Here is a 19,846-nt window from a genome sequence, read left to right on the forward strand (position 1 = left end):
CGTGCAGATGGAAGACGGAACGTGAGTGAATGAATGAACCCTGAGTTGCATCAGCTGCTGGAAGAACCATCCATCGCGCATACCGCAAAAATAGGACGTTTGCGGTGGGCTCGACACGTCGTAAGAATGTCGGACGACGACCCGCTGAAGATGGTTCTTGAGGGCGACCCTACAGGAACAAGATGACGGGGCGCACAGCGAGCACGGTGGACCAACCTGATAGAGGACGACCTACGGACCCTTCGAAGACTGCGAGGCTGGCGACAAGCAGCAATGGACCGAGTGGAGTGGAGACGGCTTCTGAATACAGCAAGAGACAACAAAGCTCTAGCCAGAATGGTAAGTAAGAAATAGCGGTTTGTCCGGCCCCTTATGCAGATAAGATTTTCTTTTCTAGGCGATACTCCCACGGTCGGCTGTGTGGAGCTCAAATTACTTTTGTTTAGAAAACATAGGATGCTCTCGGTAGCCGGCTACCCAGAGTTTAAAAAGAATCAGAAACCAAACAAGATATTTTCTTTTTCGAGAGATCGTGTACTCCAAAACTAACTAAACTACTACCTAATAAACTGTTTTACAGATCGCATCGCTTGCTTGAAGCGAATCCTAGACCTTATACCCTTCCAAACCACCAACTCCGCGACACCTATGGAAGAATCTGATGAGTCGTCTACTTTCAGGTAAGTAGGTGGAGCATCAACACTTATCGTCTACCCTATCCTTTATCCTTCCCCGTGAACGATGGACATGGGGGCGGTCGGCAATGATGGCTACATTGCTGTTGAGGTTTTAGTATGGGTCGGATTGGTATGAATTGCTACTCACCACTTCCTAAGCAACTCGTATTAGATGATCAGCAGTCAAACATGATTCGTGTCACGAAGTCAGTGTGCAATCCGCCAAAATCATCATTACAACGCAACGCATGAATCAAAACTGTAAACCAAACAACAGTTACAAGGCAACCAAGGATATATGATATGCAATCAAGATCTATTGAAGACAATGTGGAAACAAATCGGCTTTAGTTCTTTTTTTATTCCCATTTTCACAACAATGACTATCATTTATGTTGCACTTTCTTGATGGTGATGCCGGCGACCTTGAAATGCACATCCAAGGCCGGCCGACCGGTAGTACTTTCGATGATGGTCCTAACCATCTGCTGAGTGACGGTGGCAGGAGTTTGTGAAGGCGGCATCGCTTGCTTCGTTGGCGGCCGTAATACAGTGGTTTCTGATGTACGATCAACGCAACGAGAATCTCCTCTGTTCAACGGCTCCTCTCCCGGTGATTGGTGTAGTTCCTCGCCCGAGAAATAATCGTCATCGTCACATTCCTCCTCTATTTTGATTCGTTTGCTCATCCTATTTAAAGCATCAATAATATCGACGGCGTCGAGAGATCCGTCTATACGTTGCAAAAAATCGTCAACGCTCGGATCCGGCTGGATTGGCGATGGCGAGGTAGGCCGCTTGTTCGTTTTGCTGCGTTTAGATGATAAATCTTCAGGTGATTCGCAGGAAGATTGCGGTTCTTGTGACGACTGTACGGTGGTGAATGTTTGTGTTATCTTTGGCACTGTTGCTGTTGTCGTTTCTGGTTCACACGGTGGACTGACCGACATTGATGGACTCGGATGTCTATTTGGAAATATCGGAAGCAAACGAGGCTTTCGGTATAACTCATCTAGTAGGGTAAGCGCACGTTTTTGATCAACTGGCGAGGGTTTCGTGTAATCCCGGGGCGGACGCTTGGGTTGTCGTATTCGGGGAACATCGGGCGGCGGTCGTTCTAGGAAGCGTGACTCAGTTTGCTGAGATTTGGATGGAGGAACTGGGGAAATAAAACTATGATTACGGGCATACAAATTTAGAGACGCATCGAATGACTTACGGTTTTTAACTTTTGTTCTGCTGTACGTGCTCGGAGACGGCTGAGATTGCGGGCTCTGCAATGCTATTTCATAAGAGGGTTCCCGTGGAGGAGACAAAACACGCCGAGGAGCTTCAAACTCGGGCACAACCGGATAACGGAGGTTTAGAGAATTTCGTACAATGTCTTCTAGAGTTGATCGCTCTGATTGTTCAGGGTACGATTGTGGAATTTCCACTACAGGTACTTTGGCATCGTTCGCTGAATCCTCCTGAATTTCATCCACATAATAATAACAGTTTGTCTGCTCATCAAAGATTCTAGAAGGCGTCTGAACGATCAAAGAGCCAGATTTCGTCATATGAACAGGCGTAGGAGGCGTTGGTTCAGGGTTTGACTCCGAAAATCCGGAAGATTCCACTCTTGGATTCTGTTTAGTTATTAATTTATACGTTTCGGTGATGCGCAGTATATTACTAGCTGTTTCAATAATTTGTTGAATGCATGATTCATCCACAGTGTTGTCTGCTGTGTCTTCCGGCATTTTCACAATCTCCTCAGTATCTTCCACATCAGGAGGTTCTTCTTTGATTTCGACTTCATCATCGTCTATTACAATTACCTCGTCTTTCTTCTCATCGCCTTCCGGCGGTCTAAAGCGTCCTCGGATCGGGTCACTGTTTTTCCACAACTCACGATGCAGCTCTACATCTTCATGACTAGCCTCATCCACGTGCGTCCATCGCCACCAGCGTTCAGGCTTGCTTTGGTTAGCCTCTTGCTTAACCTTATGGTTCAGCGTATTGCGACCTACTCGGCTGTAGGTCTTTTTAGGAACTTTTACTAGCTCCGGGTAGCTATCCGAATCTAATTTTAGTGAACTTTCAGCGTCCCCTACCGATGCTTCAGAATTACACAATTTCGGCTCTAAGCTGAACCAAGGTGACTCGTTGGATGTTTCCGACGTGGATTCAACCTTTGGTTTGCTGCTAACGTGCAGATCTAATGGTTCGTCTAAATATTGCAAAGATTCAGCTGGCTCAACACTTTTCGGTTCGTTCAATTCTTCGATGACGAAACCACTCACATTAGTTACACCGGTGATTTCTGCTGAACTAGGCAGCGAACAGTTTTGAGATTCGATTTCTTCGGTTCGTGCATCAGTGGTTAAATCTGCGGTGGATGAGTTCAACTCACCACAGGTTGTTGTGACCGTGTAATCACCGATAGCTGAAATGGAGTATAAAGCTTTAGAGATTAACGTTTATAACAGACCAAAGAATTTATCATGCGTGCTTTTATTGATCGCCAATGCTCGTATTATCAAACATTATTACCCTACGAGTTGTCCTGTATGTTATCCAACTCAAACTACTTGTGAGGAAAACCGAACACTACCGAACTTGTAAAAGTCGGGAGTGACTGTAATAATTATCGAGGCATAACGATCCTCAATACTCTCCCGTGTTCTGTTTAGCAAACTGAGCCCGTCAACTGAATCTTTCGTCGGAGAATACCCAAGCAGGTTTCGTGAAGGACGATCAACGATGGACCATATATTTACCTTGTGACAAATCTATCCATCTCCCACTGATCAGTAGAATTTTTTTACTGAAGCAATATGTCTGCATCTGTTTGTACATATATTTGTTACATCATGGAATAGATAAAACATTATAGCTCTGGAGAAGGAAGGTGATAGCTCTACCGTACATCCAGAGACCTGTTACAAGATTAGTCGCATACAACAACTATAACGAGAACGTGTCCAAACATATTTCACAGGGTTATCGAAGGCATATTTCGACCAATGTGTTGAAATCCGGGATTGTAATATCACTTTTATCATGAATCATGCATGTGATTATGCATGGAATGATATTTCCCGGGAGGCCAAAAACCATTATCCCGATCTGCTTGAATAGTTCCCGGCGGTGAACTCACCCTATTCCGAATGAAAGATCAATGGCGGTGGAAGTTCTCTCGGTATCGATGTCTGTTTCGTGAGCCAATTAGTTCTCATTTTTGTCACGATCTCGTTTGATAGTCCACCGCGTTGTATTTACCCTACTGTGAATTCCCTGACGGTAGATTTCTCCCTATACCGATGTTAGTTTCCGTCTGCCATTTAGTTCTCCGCTTCGTCCCGATCTATTTGATCTAGTCACCGGTGATGGACCTAGCCTACTCAACGGGCCAGCCGGTAGGTGCTGAGGTCTATCCAGCGGTTCCGGGAGGAGCGTAGCTTCCGATTCTCTGACGCCCCAACGCCCCACTGCTAGCTGTTCGCCACGATATACTCGCTCTAATCCTCGGCGGTGGATCCAGCCCACTCACGAGCAACCCGGAAGAGTCCGGTGATTCCAGTGGAGTTTGATGTTCGGTTCGCTGGCACCCCGAAGACACGAATCCGATGACACGTCGCGCGCTACTCAACTAATTCCCGGCGGTGGACCAAATCTACACCGGTGGAGAGTTCCCCGGCGGCTGAATTTCTCCCGAGACCCGTCTTGTGATTTAACAGCATCCCAGATATGCTCGTCGTGGCACATCTCTTCAACAATATTGTTAACTGTCACATCAGACATATCCCTTCGAACTTCTTCGAACCTAGGACATTCGAAGACCACATGTTCTGGAGTCTCTTGCAAGTTCACACACACCGGGCAAAGCGTGACGAAGCATAGTCAAAGAAGAGCAGGCACTTCCAGAACAATCCGTGCACGGACAAAAGCTGCGCTAAATAGAAGTTCACCATGTTCCTTGCTTCCTATGCACCCAAGCCGACACATTTGGGCTGGACACGTTGTAAGAATGTCGAACGACGACCCGCTGAAGATGGTTCTTGAGGGCGACCCTACAGAAACAAGAAGACGGGGCGCACAGCGAGCACGGTGGATCGACCAGATAGAGGACGACCTGCGGACCCTTCGAAGACTGCGAGGCTGGCGACAAGCAGCAATGGCCCGAGTGGAGTGGAGACGGCTTCTGCATACAGCAAGAGACAACAAGGCTCTAACCTGAACGGTAAGGTAAGAAATAGCGGTTTGTCTGAATACTGTTGCAATAAATAGTGATCCGGCCCCTTATGCAGATAAGATTTTCTTTCCTAGGCAATACTCTCACGGTCGGCTGTGTGGAGCTCAAATTACTTTTGTTTAGAAAACATAGGATGCTCTCGGTAGCCGGCTACCCAGAGATTAAAAAGAACCAGAAACCAAATGTACAATATACGACTCAATGGTCGAATACCACAGTACATTTACATTATTTATGCACCCAAGCCGACACATTTGGGATGAGTCCCTTCTCCGCGTTGTCTTCGTTCGTCTTTTTCTTCTTTTCTTTCTGTTTTTGCTCCTCTCTTCGGCGGTTTCCACAGTTCTTCTACGACCTTCTTGGGTTTCTGCCTCTTCCTCCTCTCCTTGTGTTTTCCTTACTCTTTTCACCAAGCGGGAATACCGGTACCTTCGGCGTCTCGTATGCTCCTGCTTCTGTGCTCCAAGCCGCTATCTACACCCGTAGTAAGTGGTCGCCTCTATATGGTCTGATGGTTACTTTTGCAGTGAGGTCGCGTGCGAGGGTTGACGCGGTCCTTCATGAGTTACCGCTTTCATCGATGGGTCGGCGCTAGTCAGGAACGTTCAACTGAACCTACTTCCACCTGCTAAGATTCCGAGTTTGAACGGTACGAAGGGCAGCACACTCGCCGTTTCGGGGAACTGTCACCTATCCTAACTAGGGTAGTGGAATGGCGTGGCTGTCGGTTGTCGGCCGGTGGTTCAATTTCGACGATATCCTTATTCACATTTCAGCTGGGTTCAAGTTCTTTATGTTAAAGTCTAGGATAAATTCTTATCGGATCTATATGGTTTAGCAGAGCCCAACATTGCCTTACTCTGCCATATCCTAGTAAGACTCCCCAACTCAGTAGGTCGTTAAGCCCCCGGGCTCCTGTCCCTGCTGCCCTCTTGTGGTGACCCTGCGTAGAGGTTCAACTGTATACTAGAGACTGATTAGTCGGTGTTAAGTCAGACCGGACTAAGTGACAAAATATTGATTTCGAGAAAAACGGGTTTAAACTTTGAATTGCACCATCCTCTACGATATAAATGGAATTTTTTGCCATAATTCTTGTTTATGGTTACATATTTCAAATCTGGTAAAATTTGAATGTAGCTGAAGAAATTCTTTATCCGGTATTGTCTTACTTACTTGATGGGCAACAATTCGCTTCGTTGAATCTACGCCGAGTGAAGAATTCTCCTCCACTGGACCCGGTCCTGGGCCAAACTCTTCCAGTCACCCTGGACATTGAGTGCTTTTAGGTCCTCTTCCACTGCAAACAGCCATCGTGTACGCGGTCTGCTACGGAGTCGTCGACCTCTTCCCGGTTCTCTACTGAATATTGTCTGAGCCTGTCGTTCTTCCGGCATTCGTGCCACATGACCAGTCCACCGCAGCCTGCCGTTTTTCATTAGCTTGACAATATGCACTCCTTTATATACTTGGTATAACTCGTGATTCATGCGACGCCGCCAGATGCCATTTTCTTCTTTACCGCCGAGTATTGTTCGCAGCACCTTACGTTCGAAGGCACCGAACGCTCTACAATCAACTTTCTTTAACGTCCACGTTTCATGGCCGTACAAGGCAACCGGAACTATCAATTTCTTGTACAACGCGAATTTTGTCTTCGTCTGCAAACTACGGGACATCAGCTGGCTACGAAGTCCGTACAAAGCCCTATTTGCAGCTGCAAGACGCCTTTTAACCTGGCGGGTAACATCATTATCGCACGTCACTAGAGTTCCAAGGTACTCGAATTCTTCTACTACTTCAAATTTATCACCACCTAACACCACTTCACCACCAACATCACTATTGGACCCACGTATTCTTCCAGCTATCATGTACTTCGTCTTGCTGGTGTTGATTGTAAGACCAATTCTTGCTGTCTCCCTTTTAAAAGGCACGAATGCCTCTTCCACGGCTCGGCGGTCGATTCCAATGATATCAATATCGTCCGCAAATCCTAGGAGCCTATGCGACCGAGTGACGATGGTACCGTTCCTTTGCACGCCTGCTCTCCTGATGGCACCTTCAAGAGCAATGTTGAACAGCAAGTTTGACAGCGCATCACCCTGCTTCAATCCGTTACGAAGGACGTCGAAATCTCATCCGCAACCTGAACACTTGATTTCGATCCATCCAGCGTTGCATGAATCAGCCTAATCAGTTTCGTCGGAAAACCATGTTCTACCATTATCTGCCATAACTCGTTTCTTTTCATTGAATCGATGGTGTGTCTACAAGTTGTATTCCCGGAATTTATCTAGAATCTGTCACAGGGTAAACATTTGATCCGTTGTCAATGTACTCATTCCATGTAATTGGCCTTCACGAAAACCACCTTGGTATTTGCCGACGAAAGACTCCTCCAACGGCCTGAATCTGTTGAACAGAATACGTGACATAATTTTGTACGCCAAATTGAGGAGCGATATTCCTCGATAATTGGCGCACTCCAGTCTGTGTCCCTTTTTGTATAAGGGACAAATGAGGCCCTCTAGCCAGTCAGCAGGTAGTTCTTCTTGTCATACCTTCAAAAGAGTACGGTGAAGTATTTCGTGCCTTACAGTTTTTCAGTTCTTTGATTGCCTTTTTCACCTCTTCTAGCGTCGGAGGCTCCACAGCTTGTTCATCGTCACTTATCCTTATTCTGTTCGTTGACGCGCTAACATTCTCTCCATTCATCAATGTCTCGAAGTGCTCTCTCCACCTGGCTGCTACCATAGTTTTCCAGACTATTTTGCGCCTCAGTAATGACGTTCTCCTCATAGTGGTTTTTCTTTTTGCGGTGAATTCTTTTTTTCGGTTCCTCTTGCTTCTTTGTACCTCTCTCTGTTCGAAACGGGTACCCAGACACTAACATCCGGCTTCTGGCATCATTTTTCTCATCCGTCACTCCCTGGCACTCCTCATCGAACCAACCGTTTCTGGGTCGTCTCTGAGCAGTACCTATTACTTCTCGTGCTGCTGTGCTCACCGCTCCGCGGATTGACTCCCACAGATTGTTGAGGTTGTCGTCTACGTTGATTCCCCTTATCCGCTCATCAAGCGTCTGGCGGTACTCGTCCGTCACAACTTCTGCTGAGAAGCGCTGGATATTGAAACGCAACGGTCGCTGAGTTCTTGAGTTCGCTACGGTTGATAACCGTGCTCGAATCTTACTGGCAACGAGATAGTGATCAGAGTCGATGTTTGGTCCTCTGAAGGTCCTCACATCTATAACATCCGAGAAGCCGTCTACCAGGACATGGTCTATTTGATTGCAAGTTTCGCCATTCGGGTGCATCCAGGTGTGCTTACGGATGTTTTTGCGTGCAAAGTAAATGCTGCTGAGTAAGTGCTGCTGATGGCCACCCTCTAGCTGCAGCGAAGATCACTAGTCTCAGGCCGTTGTCATTGGTTACAGAGTGAAGGCTCTCCTTACCAATGATTGGACGGAAAAGTCCTCTCTATCCAAAGTCCTTATATAGGAAAGTCCTAGCATGCGTCAAAATGAAAACTGCCTCTGTGATCGTATGTGTGACGGTTTCTAAGGGCGAATGGTAGCGTCTACGTCATCAATACCACATTTTATAGGCTATCTCTGTTCACCGCCACTAACAGTTTTGACGACCTTGTTTAGAGGGACTTTGCTCTCTACCGACCTGAGCGTTGACGTCCCCGATAACAATTTTCACGTCATGCTTTGGGCACTCTCCGTAGGTTTTGTCGAGACACTCGTAAAACGCGTCCTTCACGCCATCGGGTTTATCGTTTGTCAGTGCATAGATGTTGATCAAGCTGTAGTTGAGGAATTTGCCCCGTACCCTCAATACACAGATTCGCTCGCTAATCGGTTTCCACCTTATAACACGCTTCATCTGCTTGCCGATCACTATGAAACCAACTCCATGTTCTGCCTTTTCGCCGCCGCTATAGTAGATGTTGTATTTGAAAGATTTGTTCAGTATTGTCATTATCTCATTTTTTGATGTTTTGCAACTTCCTTAACACCGACCAATTTACAAGCTGTGTGTGCTGCCGACTGACTGATACCACTCCGTGATTTCAAGGTGGGGAGGATGTTTCGGAATCGCTGCTCCCCTCTTGCGAGCGCCGTATATTTTTCTGCAGTATTCAAGCATATTTTTCTGTGAGTGTGTTTGCTGTACCTTTTTGAATACGAAAAAAGACATTACCAGTTTTGACTGCGCCTGTACAGTCCATTTCATACCGAAACAGTGGCAATTGAAACAACTAGAGTAGAGCATTGGGTTCGGAAAGTATGGACGAATAAGAACGCGAAGTACACCGCTCTTTATTTGTTCCGGGTACTTGGTCTTGCGAAAGGTCAAACTCTTTTCCCGGTTTCATTCCATGCAATTGGCTGTACCCTAATCACTTTCTGGTTTAGCTTTTCTGCTTCCCGGTCACAGCTACCAGCAGACGCCATATTACATTATACGACCAGATTACTGAACTACGTGGTAGCACAATCGCCCGATACAAATCCAAAATTGTCATTGTCACTTCTCAGCCCACAACATGGCAGACGTTCATCCGCCCATCTAGACTCTGTCAAGATGAGGACCTACAAAGCCTAACTGTTCGTATGTGCTAGTCCGTATAGCACACCAGTTTCTTCCACAAGCAGGCGACGGATGTTAACCAGTCCCACACGTTTCAGATACATTACATAGAGGATAGTCGGAGGCAGAAAATGAAGAGATAGTAGAGAGATTTTGTTTTGCTGAAACGAGACAAGAAAATCAAAATGATTGTGATTAGTATAGTAGTTATAATAAATAAGTAAACGATTTCTCATCTGTTGTTTGTTTCCTTCTTCGTAGTCCTCTTTCCTGTTCCTGATCTGTTTGAGCTATTGGCTTTCCGTTTCCTTGGCCGTCACGTTCTCTTGCACTGAGTTGCATATATTGTAGCAAGAGAAACAAATGAAAAGACAAAAAAATGAAAATAAATGCGAAATGCTCTCCTTCCAGACCCCGAACATAACCCTTACTTTCCCTTTGCTTATCATTTTGGTACCATCCGAGGAGCACTTGGCCTTGTACCCACTGCTCTTCTACCATCCTCGTGGTTTTCTCCATTTATCACTGGCGTCACATGTGATATTTGGGTACGGAAAATGATTTTCTGAGCAGACAATCAGCGATGTTAGATCTACGGAAATCTCCGTAGATCTACGGATTTGGAGGTTCTCTAGGGATCTACGGATCCGTAGATAAAATCTACGGAAATGCAATTTTTTCTACGGAAATCTACGGATTTATCTCAGTGTACTTTTGAAGAAGGTTGCCAATGATCGACAGTTATTTTTTCTATTGGAAAATCATCTTAACAAAATGGAGAATCCGCAAAACCACGTTGTGCGATAATAAATACCAGCGATCGAAAATTCAACTCGAGAATATGGACCATGCTTTATAAAACGCCTTCCAAAAGTTATACCGCATTTCGGCGATAATGAGTCGCGAAAATTATATGTAGTTCAAATCAATAAATCCAGTAAAAGTCGTATTGAATAGAATTTAATTTATAGTCTCATCTGCAAATGATAAATTGTTTATTTCATAGAATTCAAGCAACGTTTTAATTCGTATATTTGATTCGTGCACGTAGCCTGACATCTGATTTGTCGATCGATTGGCGCTGGTTCAGGTAAAAGCGAAAAGGACACTGAGTATCGTGACTGTTGTCTTTGATAGTTGGAAATATTGGTTGACCAATCTCGGCGCGGCCCGATGTAAATATGAATATCTGTAGCACTTTTTAAGACGAAATGCTATTAAGATGCACAACTGGAAATTCCGAATGGCAAAACGCGATCCAAAATCAGCTGGGTATTTCTCCGATGTCATTGATGTCAGGACCTTCTGAGAAACGAACGTCGCCTCTGACCATGTTCTGGTGGTATGTGGTATTTGTACTTGACCAAACTAGAAGGCGAATGCTCACAGCGGTTACACGTCAAAAAGGAGCGATATGGTCGTCCACATCGTACGAATGAGGGTACAACAAAAATGAAGAAAGCTTTGCCATGAATGACACGTGAAAGCGATCAACAACACGAGAAGGAAAAACTTTTATTACTAAAGCAATTAGTTATCTAAATCTGTCCAGCAACCAACGTCACGTTAAAAGGGAATATGTGTATTGCCACATATAACGTTAATCTCATTCAGCTTCAACATGTTCGAAATTTGGCTCTGGTATGCATACCTCGTACCTCACTAGATCAATTTATCTACAGTAACAGCATGACACATCTTTATGAACAGGATTAAGGTCCCCGTCTACAAGGAGGGCGGTGCAATCGACGGAAGACTACATGATTTGTCTCCTGATGGCGTTATCCGTAGATTCATATAGCAAGACGACGAAGTTGTTGCCGATAAAGACGTGTTCAGGAATTTGTTCCCCTACGCTGTTCGGGTTGTGAGAATGCGAATAGAACACTCTATTCCTTTCTTCGTGACCCTGGAAAATGTAACCAACTGGCACATATAACCAACAAACTGTTACGTTTCAATTCTACAAACAACTATGGAAAACAGTGGTATAAAATCTCTCTTTTGTTGCCCATTTCTGCTGCATTAACCGCAGCCAGGATTCAGTTTCAACGCCTTATTCATTCTTTAATCTGCATCTTGACTGAAGTTTAAAGCAGAGTCTAAAGCCTTCAGCTCGGAGGCAATATTAATGCATTCACCCACCAAAACATTCATGTGTTTTATATGAGCTCTGTGAAATTAAAAGCAGAAGGTGGCATCTGTTACATTTTCGAGAAAAAGTGAATTGTGTAATCTATGAATTTGAATTTGAATCGAAAATAACTGAATGAACGCGCTGCCTCAAACGAACTAAGAACGAGGCAAACAACTGCAATATTCCCTCCAGCGCGGCAGGCATACATTGAATTTTGCCATAACCAAAAAAATCTCGACTTCAACGCCGAAAGCAAAAAAGCAAAGCAGTGGTCCAACCAGCAACGACAGCTAAACCAGAATCTTATATTGAATCATCAACGATTACCTCCAGTACTTTTATAGCAACAAATAGCACCGCCAAACAAGATGCAAATGGTAGATAAAGATTCATCAAATTGCATCATGAAAAAAACGCTGCACAACACAACACATCGGGATGTTTTCTCTTGAAAATGTGAGAAGAAGTAGTTTAGAAAGTATTTATTACATTGTGTTTTTATCGCTGTCAGAACGACGCTGAATCCCTCTGGATAAAGACTCGTCACGTCAATCGTTTGTTTACCATTTATCTGTCAGTGTCATTCCAATCTAGCACGAAACCTGTCAGTGTCATTTAGTTGGGATAAGATGGCGAGGCTTTATTCAGTAATTCAGCGTCTTTAGCTGTCAGTTTTTCGAAAATTGGAACGAAAAGCAACATCGCGAATTCATTTTGCGACACCCATCGGGACATCGGAAAACAATTGGGAATCGTGCAATCAACCGTGAGTCGTATGATTAAAAGGTACTACTAAACTGTGAGCATCGAATGGAAGGAGAAACGCAGGCAGAATGGATGTTCTATTAGTGGTCAGGATCAGAAGCGTGTAGTGAAAGAGTTTAAGCGTAATCCAATGCTTCGGTCAGGGTGTGCCTAAAAAGTTGAATCTGTCCAAGTCTTTGGTTCAGAGAGCCAAAGGCCGGGAGAAACAAAGTACAAAGTGCAGAAGGCTTCAAATCGTGACGAACGGAAAAATTTGGTGGGAAAGTCATGGGCGTGAAAACTGTACACCCAGATGCTGACGAAGCCTCATTATCTCATCATAGATGATAAGACTTGCGTCAAGGCGGACATTCTGTAGCTTCCGGGGCAACTATTCTTCACCACCCAGCACAAATTTGATGCTCCAGAGGAAGTAAGGATGCAGAAACCAAGTTTGCCAATAAATACATGATTTGTCAAGCGATTTGCTTTTGTGGCAACCGGAGTAAGCCTTTCCTGACAACCGAGACTGTAAACGGGGAGATCTATCTCGAGGAGTGTCTTCAGAAGCATCTGTTTCCTCTTTTGAAATAACCCGAGGGTCCTACGATCTTCTGGCCGGATCTAGCTTCGAGCCACTATTCAAATGTTGTCCTGGAATGGTACGAAGCCAACGGGGCTACTTTCGTACCCAAGGAAATGAACCGGAACTAAGGCACATCGAAAAATACAGCAGGCACTACGGAAGCATCCCAAGGAGGTCAAATCTGAGGAAGACATGAAGAAAAAATGGGTTTCCGTATAGGAGAAGCTGAAGCTAGTTGTTGTACAGAAACTAATGAGGGGAGCTAAGCGTAATGTGCGAGCGTAAGGTTGTGGTGTTGTAGTTGAATAAAATAAATATGCCAAAAACTTACTAATGGGTTATATTGTATTGTCTGAAAGTTTGAAAAGAATCGGACAAACTTGGTAATTTTTTACAGCGTTTTTTCCGTGGTGCAATTTGATGTGGGACATTTCGGAAGGTTTCACGACCGTAGTCAGCAAATCGAAGAAGCATACAAAGCCTACCGACCGTTAAATTCTAAGCAACTGCTGCGTTGTTAGCATGGACGAAGTGACGATCAAAGAAGCAGACTGAATGACCGTCAGGCATTGCTACAAATGCCCCCTACAAAAAAGCTCCGCGCGCAATAGTTAATTGCGCGCGAGGGAAATACTACTAGCCTATTGAAAAAATCTTTATCTTTATTTGTTGTAAATATATAAAAGGCAAAGGCAATATATAAAGGCGCATTGAATAGCGTCATATAAACGAACAATATAACAAAAATTTGGGATAGCACAATCACCAATAAGTATTAAGAATAAGTGGCCAGATGGCAATAACAGAATCCCGTTCGAACATCTAAAAGTCGGGAGTGACAAGCAGGACGAAGCAATCCACTGCATGATCGTCAATATCGCATAACAATCCTCAATATCGCCTATGAATACCCTGTTCTGTTTAAAAGACTGCGCCCGTTGGCTGAATCGGGTGACGGTGAATACCAAAACAGACGATTTACGAAGGACCAGTTACTAGCATAAAAAATATTTTGAAAACTTGTATTCTTTCTGTAGAACTAACAAGAATGGTTCCTGAACGAACAACATGAGCGACGTTAGAACCCTCGACTATACTGAGCAATTCTATAGATATTGTCATATAAAATTTGGAGCTTTACAAGGACAATGTGGACTAAAAAAATACTTTTCATCCATTGTGTAATATAATTTTAAGAAATTTTTCAGCATTGCTAATTTTTAGGTTACAAATAGGCCTTAACAGTGCGTCTTGAATAAGTCGGTTGGACTGCTATTTTAAAATGCTTTTTACTGCTGTTGTGTATTGAAAATGCTGCCTACTAGTAAGAAGCATTTGTAGAGTACTAAATATCAATTCATTAATGAATATAACTTTAACTTGGAATTGAGTTTGGGCACACAATCCCTAAATGGGGTGAAAAACACTATCTGCAAAATGACGACACGAATGAACTCTTGCTGAATGACGTTCACGTTTGACAATTCTCGGTGGTTTGTTTACTTTGTCAGTTGCGTGAGTTCGAGTGCAACGGGTGCTCATCTGTCACATTCGAACTCACGTAACTCCTATGTAAACAAACCACCGAGAATTGTCAAACGAAGTTCATCATTTTGTGGGGTTATGCCGGTTGGTGTAAAACCTAATTTGGAATACTTTTGTTTCTTGAGTGCAGAGCAAATCTACGGATTTAATGTCGCGAATATCTGGCATCGCTGCAGACAATCAAATGAAAGAAGTTTGCCAGATAATTAGTACACTTTCTGCACCAGGTATCATATCGCATTTGTAGATACACCTATTAAGTGTATCTACTATACGATATGATGGCCGGAAGGATAGATAAGCAACCCAAGCTCCCCAATCACCCGATACAAATACAAAATTACCAAAAAATTGAATCAAATGAAAGATTTTACCTTGTTTGCCCGTTCGACTTCAACTATAATCTAGAAGGATTGTCAAAGGATCAATTGCGGACTAGATATTTATCCTGTGACAATTCCTGACTTTTGGCTGCTGATAGCACGTCTTGTTTGCTATTACTGTATGCCGATAGATGCTTCAAAATCAAGCGCAAAAATATTCGGCAATACATCCGAGTCGTTTGTAATGTCAAATCAAAATAACAACAAAATGCCCGAAGGTCTAATACGAACATCTTATATGCAAAAGAATGGAACTGCTGTTCAGTTAAGATGTATAACAAACATGAATGGTCAACAATATTACACCAAATCAACTTACCTTCAATAATCATCTCCGATTCCAACTCGTCGCCCGAGCTTTGCACCGGCGACGGACGTTGCTGATCGTCAGGCTCAATATCACTTTTATTATCATCCGCTTCCTCATTGTAATACCTTTCAAGTCGAATTACGGATTCGTCGACCGGCCGTGCAAGTTCGGCAGCTTTTTCTTCATCAAGCGGTAGCATTTGACATGGTTCAGCATTCAATGGGGATGCAAGCTGTGACGGTGATGGTCGTGGCGAGGGCAGTTGTTCAGACGGTTCACTCGGTGTTTGAGCGGCCGGCAGGCTTTCAGGATCAATAACGGTGATTTGGTTAACAAGGTTCATGTGATTTGTCGCAGGCTCCGGTTGACTGATTTTAAAAATGGATGAAGGAGCTACGTCTTGTACTGAACTGTGAATGACCGGCTCAACGTAAACTGTTTGACCCAATTCTATACTGTATTGGAGGTGATACTCGGGTAATGGCTGAGGTGTGAAACTGACTTCAGCAGTTTCGGATAAACATTTGTCTCCAGAGATGACATCCGGTGGCGCTTCTGGAGGTTCTTCATCCATCGATTTGATGGTAGCGTTGTAAACTACTTCTGGGATAGACTGCATTTGAAATGGCCGACCTGTTAGATTAAGCTGATCAAGGCAGACTGTTGGCTCGTGGACGGGTTCTTTAACGGAAGGTTTGCGGTTTCGTCTATACGGTAATCTTGGGCTATTGTGCAGTTTGGAAAGCTGTTCCAAAGATATTTGTTCTTCGATAAGTTTACTGGGCAAGACATCCGATTGATAATTTTCCACAGACAAGCCCGCGTAGTCGTTACTAGTTTGGAAGTCTGCCTCTCGAGGATTTTGTCGAACCAGCAACATTGTCCACGTGAATAACATGCGAAATCGATCTCGAAAAGTATCAAGAGCACTTCTATACCCTGCCTCATCGAACTCTTCCAGCTTGACACACTGACTACTATCGGGTTCTTTGGGATAGGTGGCATTCAGCACGACTCCTCGTAAACCGAGAATGGTGTTATAGTTTGGAGGAAACAAGAAACAGTACATAGCGCTTCGTAAGAAGTTTACCAAAGCAGGATTAAGTTGCATTCCAATAATGCCTTGTAGATGATTTCTCTCTGCGGGTGTAAGCCACTCAACAGATTCACTCAATCGTTCCGGCGAAACAATACAATTGAGAAGCATAAATATTACCTTGTTGTTAGAAATTACTCTGTAGTTCTCCATAGCGATATTTTCATCGTTGAACCGATAGTGGAACGAGTACTTCATCTTTTCGTAGAACTGTTTCTTGAAGGTGCATCTTAGAGTATCCGAAAAAGGACGAATTTTTCTCGATGCGGAGATTTTTGGCTCCTTAGGAACCTTTTTGTGTTTCTTTGGAATACTGGAAGAGGTGGAGGGTTGCTCCTGTTCGGTCACCTCCTCGGGTTTAGGTTCATTCTTGATATCTATTATAGTTTTCATCCAATTATCGTTGGTAACTTTGGATGAGAGTTTCTTATCTTTGCGGGGGACATCGTCCAACGTGGCGTTGGGGTTTTTATCTAGGAACTTTTCGATGGTGTAGTATCTTGTTCGGCAGCTAAGTCGCGAGTGATTTCCCAACACCTTGGAACAAGCCGCCCAAGAGATTTTGCGTGGCCCTTCGTCGGTAATATTCTCCTTGATAAAGTTCATAAGACGCATATCTTCCTCGAATGTCCATCCAGCATGTTTATTGACATACTTCAACGTTTGGTTATACCGTGCCCATATCTGGCGATTGGACCTACCAGGCAACAAACTTTGCGGAACAAACCGAAAGTCATCACCATACTCTTGCACATAAGCAGTGATAATGCAATCCTCTTCCGGTGTGAATTTAGCGTTTTTCGTAGGCCTCATCAGTGTAAACATGTACCTATTGTAGCACTGAATTTTGTTTCGCAATGGCATTTTCTCGACAACTTTGTTCCAAACGATGTTCGATCCAATTCGATTTTCGTCCACCAATCTCACCAGAAGTGCGTCCTCCTCATCGGTCCAGCGCTCGTGCTTAATCTGCGCAAGATCAGAAAAAGTTGTCTGATAATGAACAAAGCATTGATATGGAGACCGACCCGGAACACATTTTGCAATCGCGTGCCAGTCCTGCCGGCGGTTCACTTCAACAGCTTCTAGCAACAAAGTTTCTTCCTCTGTTTTCCAAGCATCCCGCACCAACCCGGGTAGCATGTAGTTATTCCAAATGCCGATGCAAGCCTCTACCGAATGACGCCCGCTGATGTTGGCATTCGAAATTCGCAACCAATCAATATCAAACTTCTGGCCAGGATATTCGTTGTGGAAGTTTTTTACTTTTTCCCACAAATCGTTAATGTCCATTCCCTTCAAAGACACTATCTCGCGCCGCAAAGTTTCCGCGACCAAACCATTCCCAGCTTTTTTAATTTTTAACCGATTCTCCATCTCGATAAATTCAACTATTTGAGTCTTAACCCCTTTCAGGATATTAACCTTATCCTTAACAGTCCAGTTGGTATCGGTCACTTCGAACAAATCCAACGGGAAGAATTCTTTTTTCACGTTCTTCCGGTACAGATAATCGTCGTTGTGTGGCCCCGGGTATAAATCTTCATCCTTGAAATATGGCTGTCCACAAATGTAGCCGGACGTTCGAGCCTTACCCGTCAGTGGCTTCTTGTTGTTCCGATATTCGTCAATCTGTTTCGCGATCTCAACCTGCCGTTCCTGACAGTGGGCTAGCAGTATTTCAAGCTTGTTCTTTAAAACCTTGAGCATGTTATGATATCCACTGTTCAGTTTTAGTGCATTCTCGATCGTAATATTAACATCTTCGCAGATTATATCCTTCGCCGCTGCAGTGTAATCAATTTCCTTTTGTTCCGTCTCCTACAAAAAGTAATTGGACACAGAAACAAAACGTAATCTTTAATAATCCGAGATAGAAGAAAAAATTTCCTAAAACTTACCTCGCCCCAGACGGACTCATGTTCGCTTTCCGATTCAGTCAGGAAGCTAGGTCCGCTCTCCGGGTCCGAGCTGAAATCGGACATCGCTAAATGCCGCGGTTTCCGAATCTACACCTGCTTTATTGAAATTGTATTGATTAAATTAGAATTAAACCTGCCTCTGTCCTAAACTGAAGCCAATGCAACAAAAACGATTGGTTTTGTGAGTTTTGTGATATAAATAACAATAACAATAAATTTGTGTGCTGTCAAATGAAGAAGCGGCGGATTCAAGCGCGTATGTCGGAACTTGTTTGGTCGAAACAATTTCAAGCATAATTTTTGAAAACAGCGATACTCGCAATTGACCCAAACGGTGACCAGTTAGAGTTCCTCAAATATCGGTAGACTCACTAAAATTTTATCGGTATTACGCAGAAAAAAGAATAATTCTAAAAATAACATAATTATTATATAGGTTTAATAAAATTATGGATTGGATTCAATAAAAAAAATTATTGTTTTCCAACCAATATTTTTTTATTGAATTGAATGAAACAATTGTTTGAAAAAAAAATATTATTGTTTCCAAAATGTATATTTAGACCACGACAATAATTCTTTTTTTTTAATTTTTTGATTATAGATCTTTTAACCTTAGGGTCATTCGCCTCTTTACGGCAATCATTATTTTTATTGATTTTACAACATTATTACAGTCCTGATTCGCTGGTTGGTCACTTTTTAATTCCGCTAGTTGGACCGTTGGCCAACTAAAAAGCATCTGAACGCCAAAATCGCATGTCAAGTTACTTTGATAATCTATCTATCAATCTTTCACACTACTAATGTCTTGTTTGGAGAGTTTTTGACATTTGTCAGTCGGTCCAACTAGCGAATAGCGGCCCTTAAGGCTAGTTTACAGTTCGGAAAACGTGTCACGGGATTTGGGTCCCTGTGTATTTTAAATGGAGCTCGGGATTTCAAATCCCGTGACGGGAAATGAGTCTACACAAAAATGACAGTTTTCCTGAAGTGTAAACTCAACCACGGGAAACATCACGGGATTTTAAAACTCTCCACACAAAAATCCGGCCTGGAACAATTCAACACAAATTGTTTCCGACGGGGAAAATAGTATTTTTGGAAGGTTTGCAATTTGCTGCAAGTTGGATACTGTTTGAATTTTTAAGAAGCAGCAGCGTTTTTGGTTTGACAGTTTGGAGAGATCTCGGCGGGAAATTTTCCCTGATCAAATCCCGACCCAAATCCCGTGCGAAATCCCGTGATCCATTTCCCGAACTGTAAACTAGCCTTTAAGGCTAGTTTACAGTTCGGGAAATGGGTCACGGGATTTGCGTCAGGATTTGATCAGGGAAAATTTCCCGCCGAGATCTCTCCAAACTGTCAAACTAAAAACTCTGCTGCTTCTTAAAAATACAAACAGTATCAAACTTGCAGCGAATTGCAAACCTTTTAAAAATACTATTTTTCCCGTCGGAAACAATTTTTGTTGAATTGTTCCCGGTCGGATTTCTATGTGGAGAGTTTTAAAATCCCGTGTTGTTTCCCGCGGTTGGGTTTACACTTCAGGAAAACTGTCATTTTTGTGTAGACTCATTTCCCGTCACGGGATTTGAAATCCCGAGC

General features: G+C 43.5%; 1 protein-coding gene across 1 annotated transcript; it reads right to left on the reverse strand.

Annotated features, from left to right (window-relative positions):
* Window positions 1-1,001: 1,001 nt before the first annotated feature.
* On the reverse strand, window positions 1,002-18,454 carry LOC131684876 (uncharacterized). The gene is made up of 4 exons (XM_058968117.1): window positions 18,218-18,454; window positions 15,230-18,137; window positions 1,897-3,105; window positions 1,002-1,836 (listed from the first exon to the last, which is right to left on the reverse strand). The coding sequence occupies exons 1-4, from the start codon at window positions 18,299-18,301 to the stop codon at window positions 1,064-1,066; spliced, it is 4,974 nt and encodes a 1,657-aa protein (XP_058824100.1). The 5' UTR covers window positions 18,302-18,454; the 3' UTR covers window positions 1,002-1,063.
* Window positions 18,455-19,846: the final 1,392 nt, after the last annotated feature.

This window comes from Topomyia yanbarensis, chromosome 2 (assembly GCF_030247195.1).
Source record: "Topomyia yanbarensis strain Yona2022 chromosome 2, ASM3024719v1, whole genome shotgun sequence".
Taxonomy (NCBI): domain Eukaryota; kingdom Metazoa; phylum Arthropoda; class Insecta; order Diptera; family Culicidae; genus Topomyia; species Topomyia yanbarensis.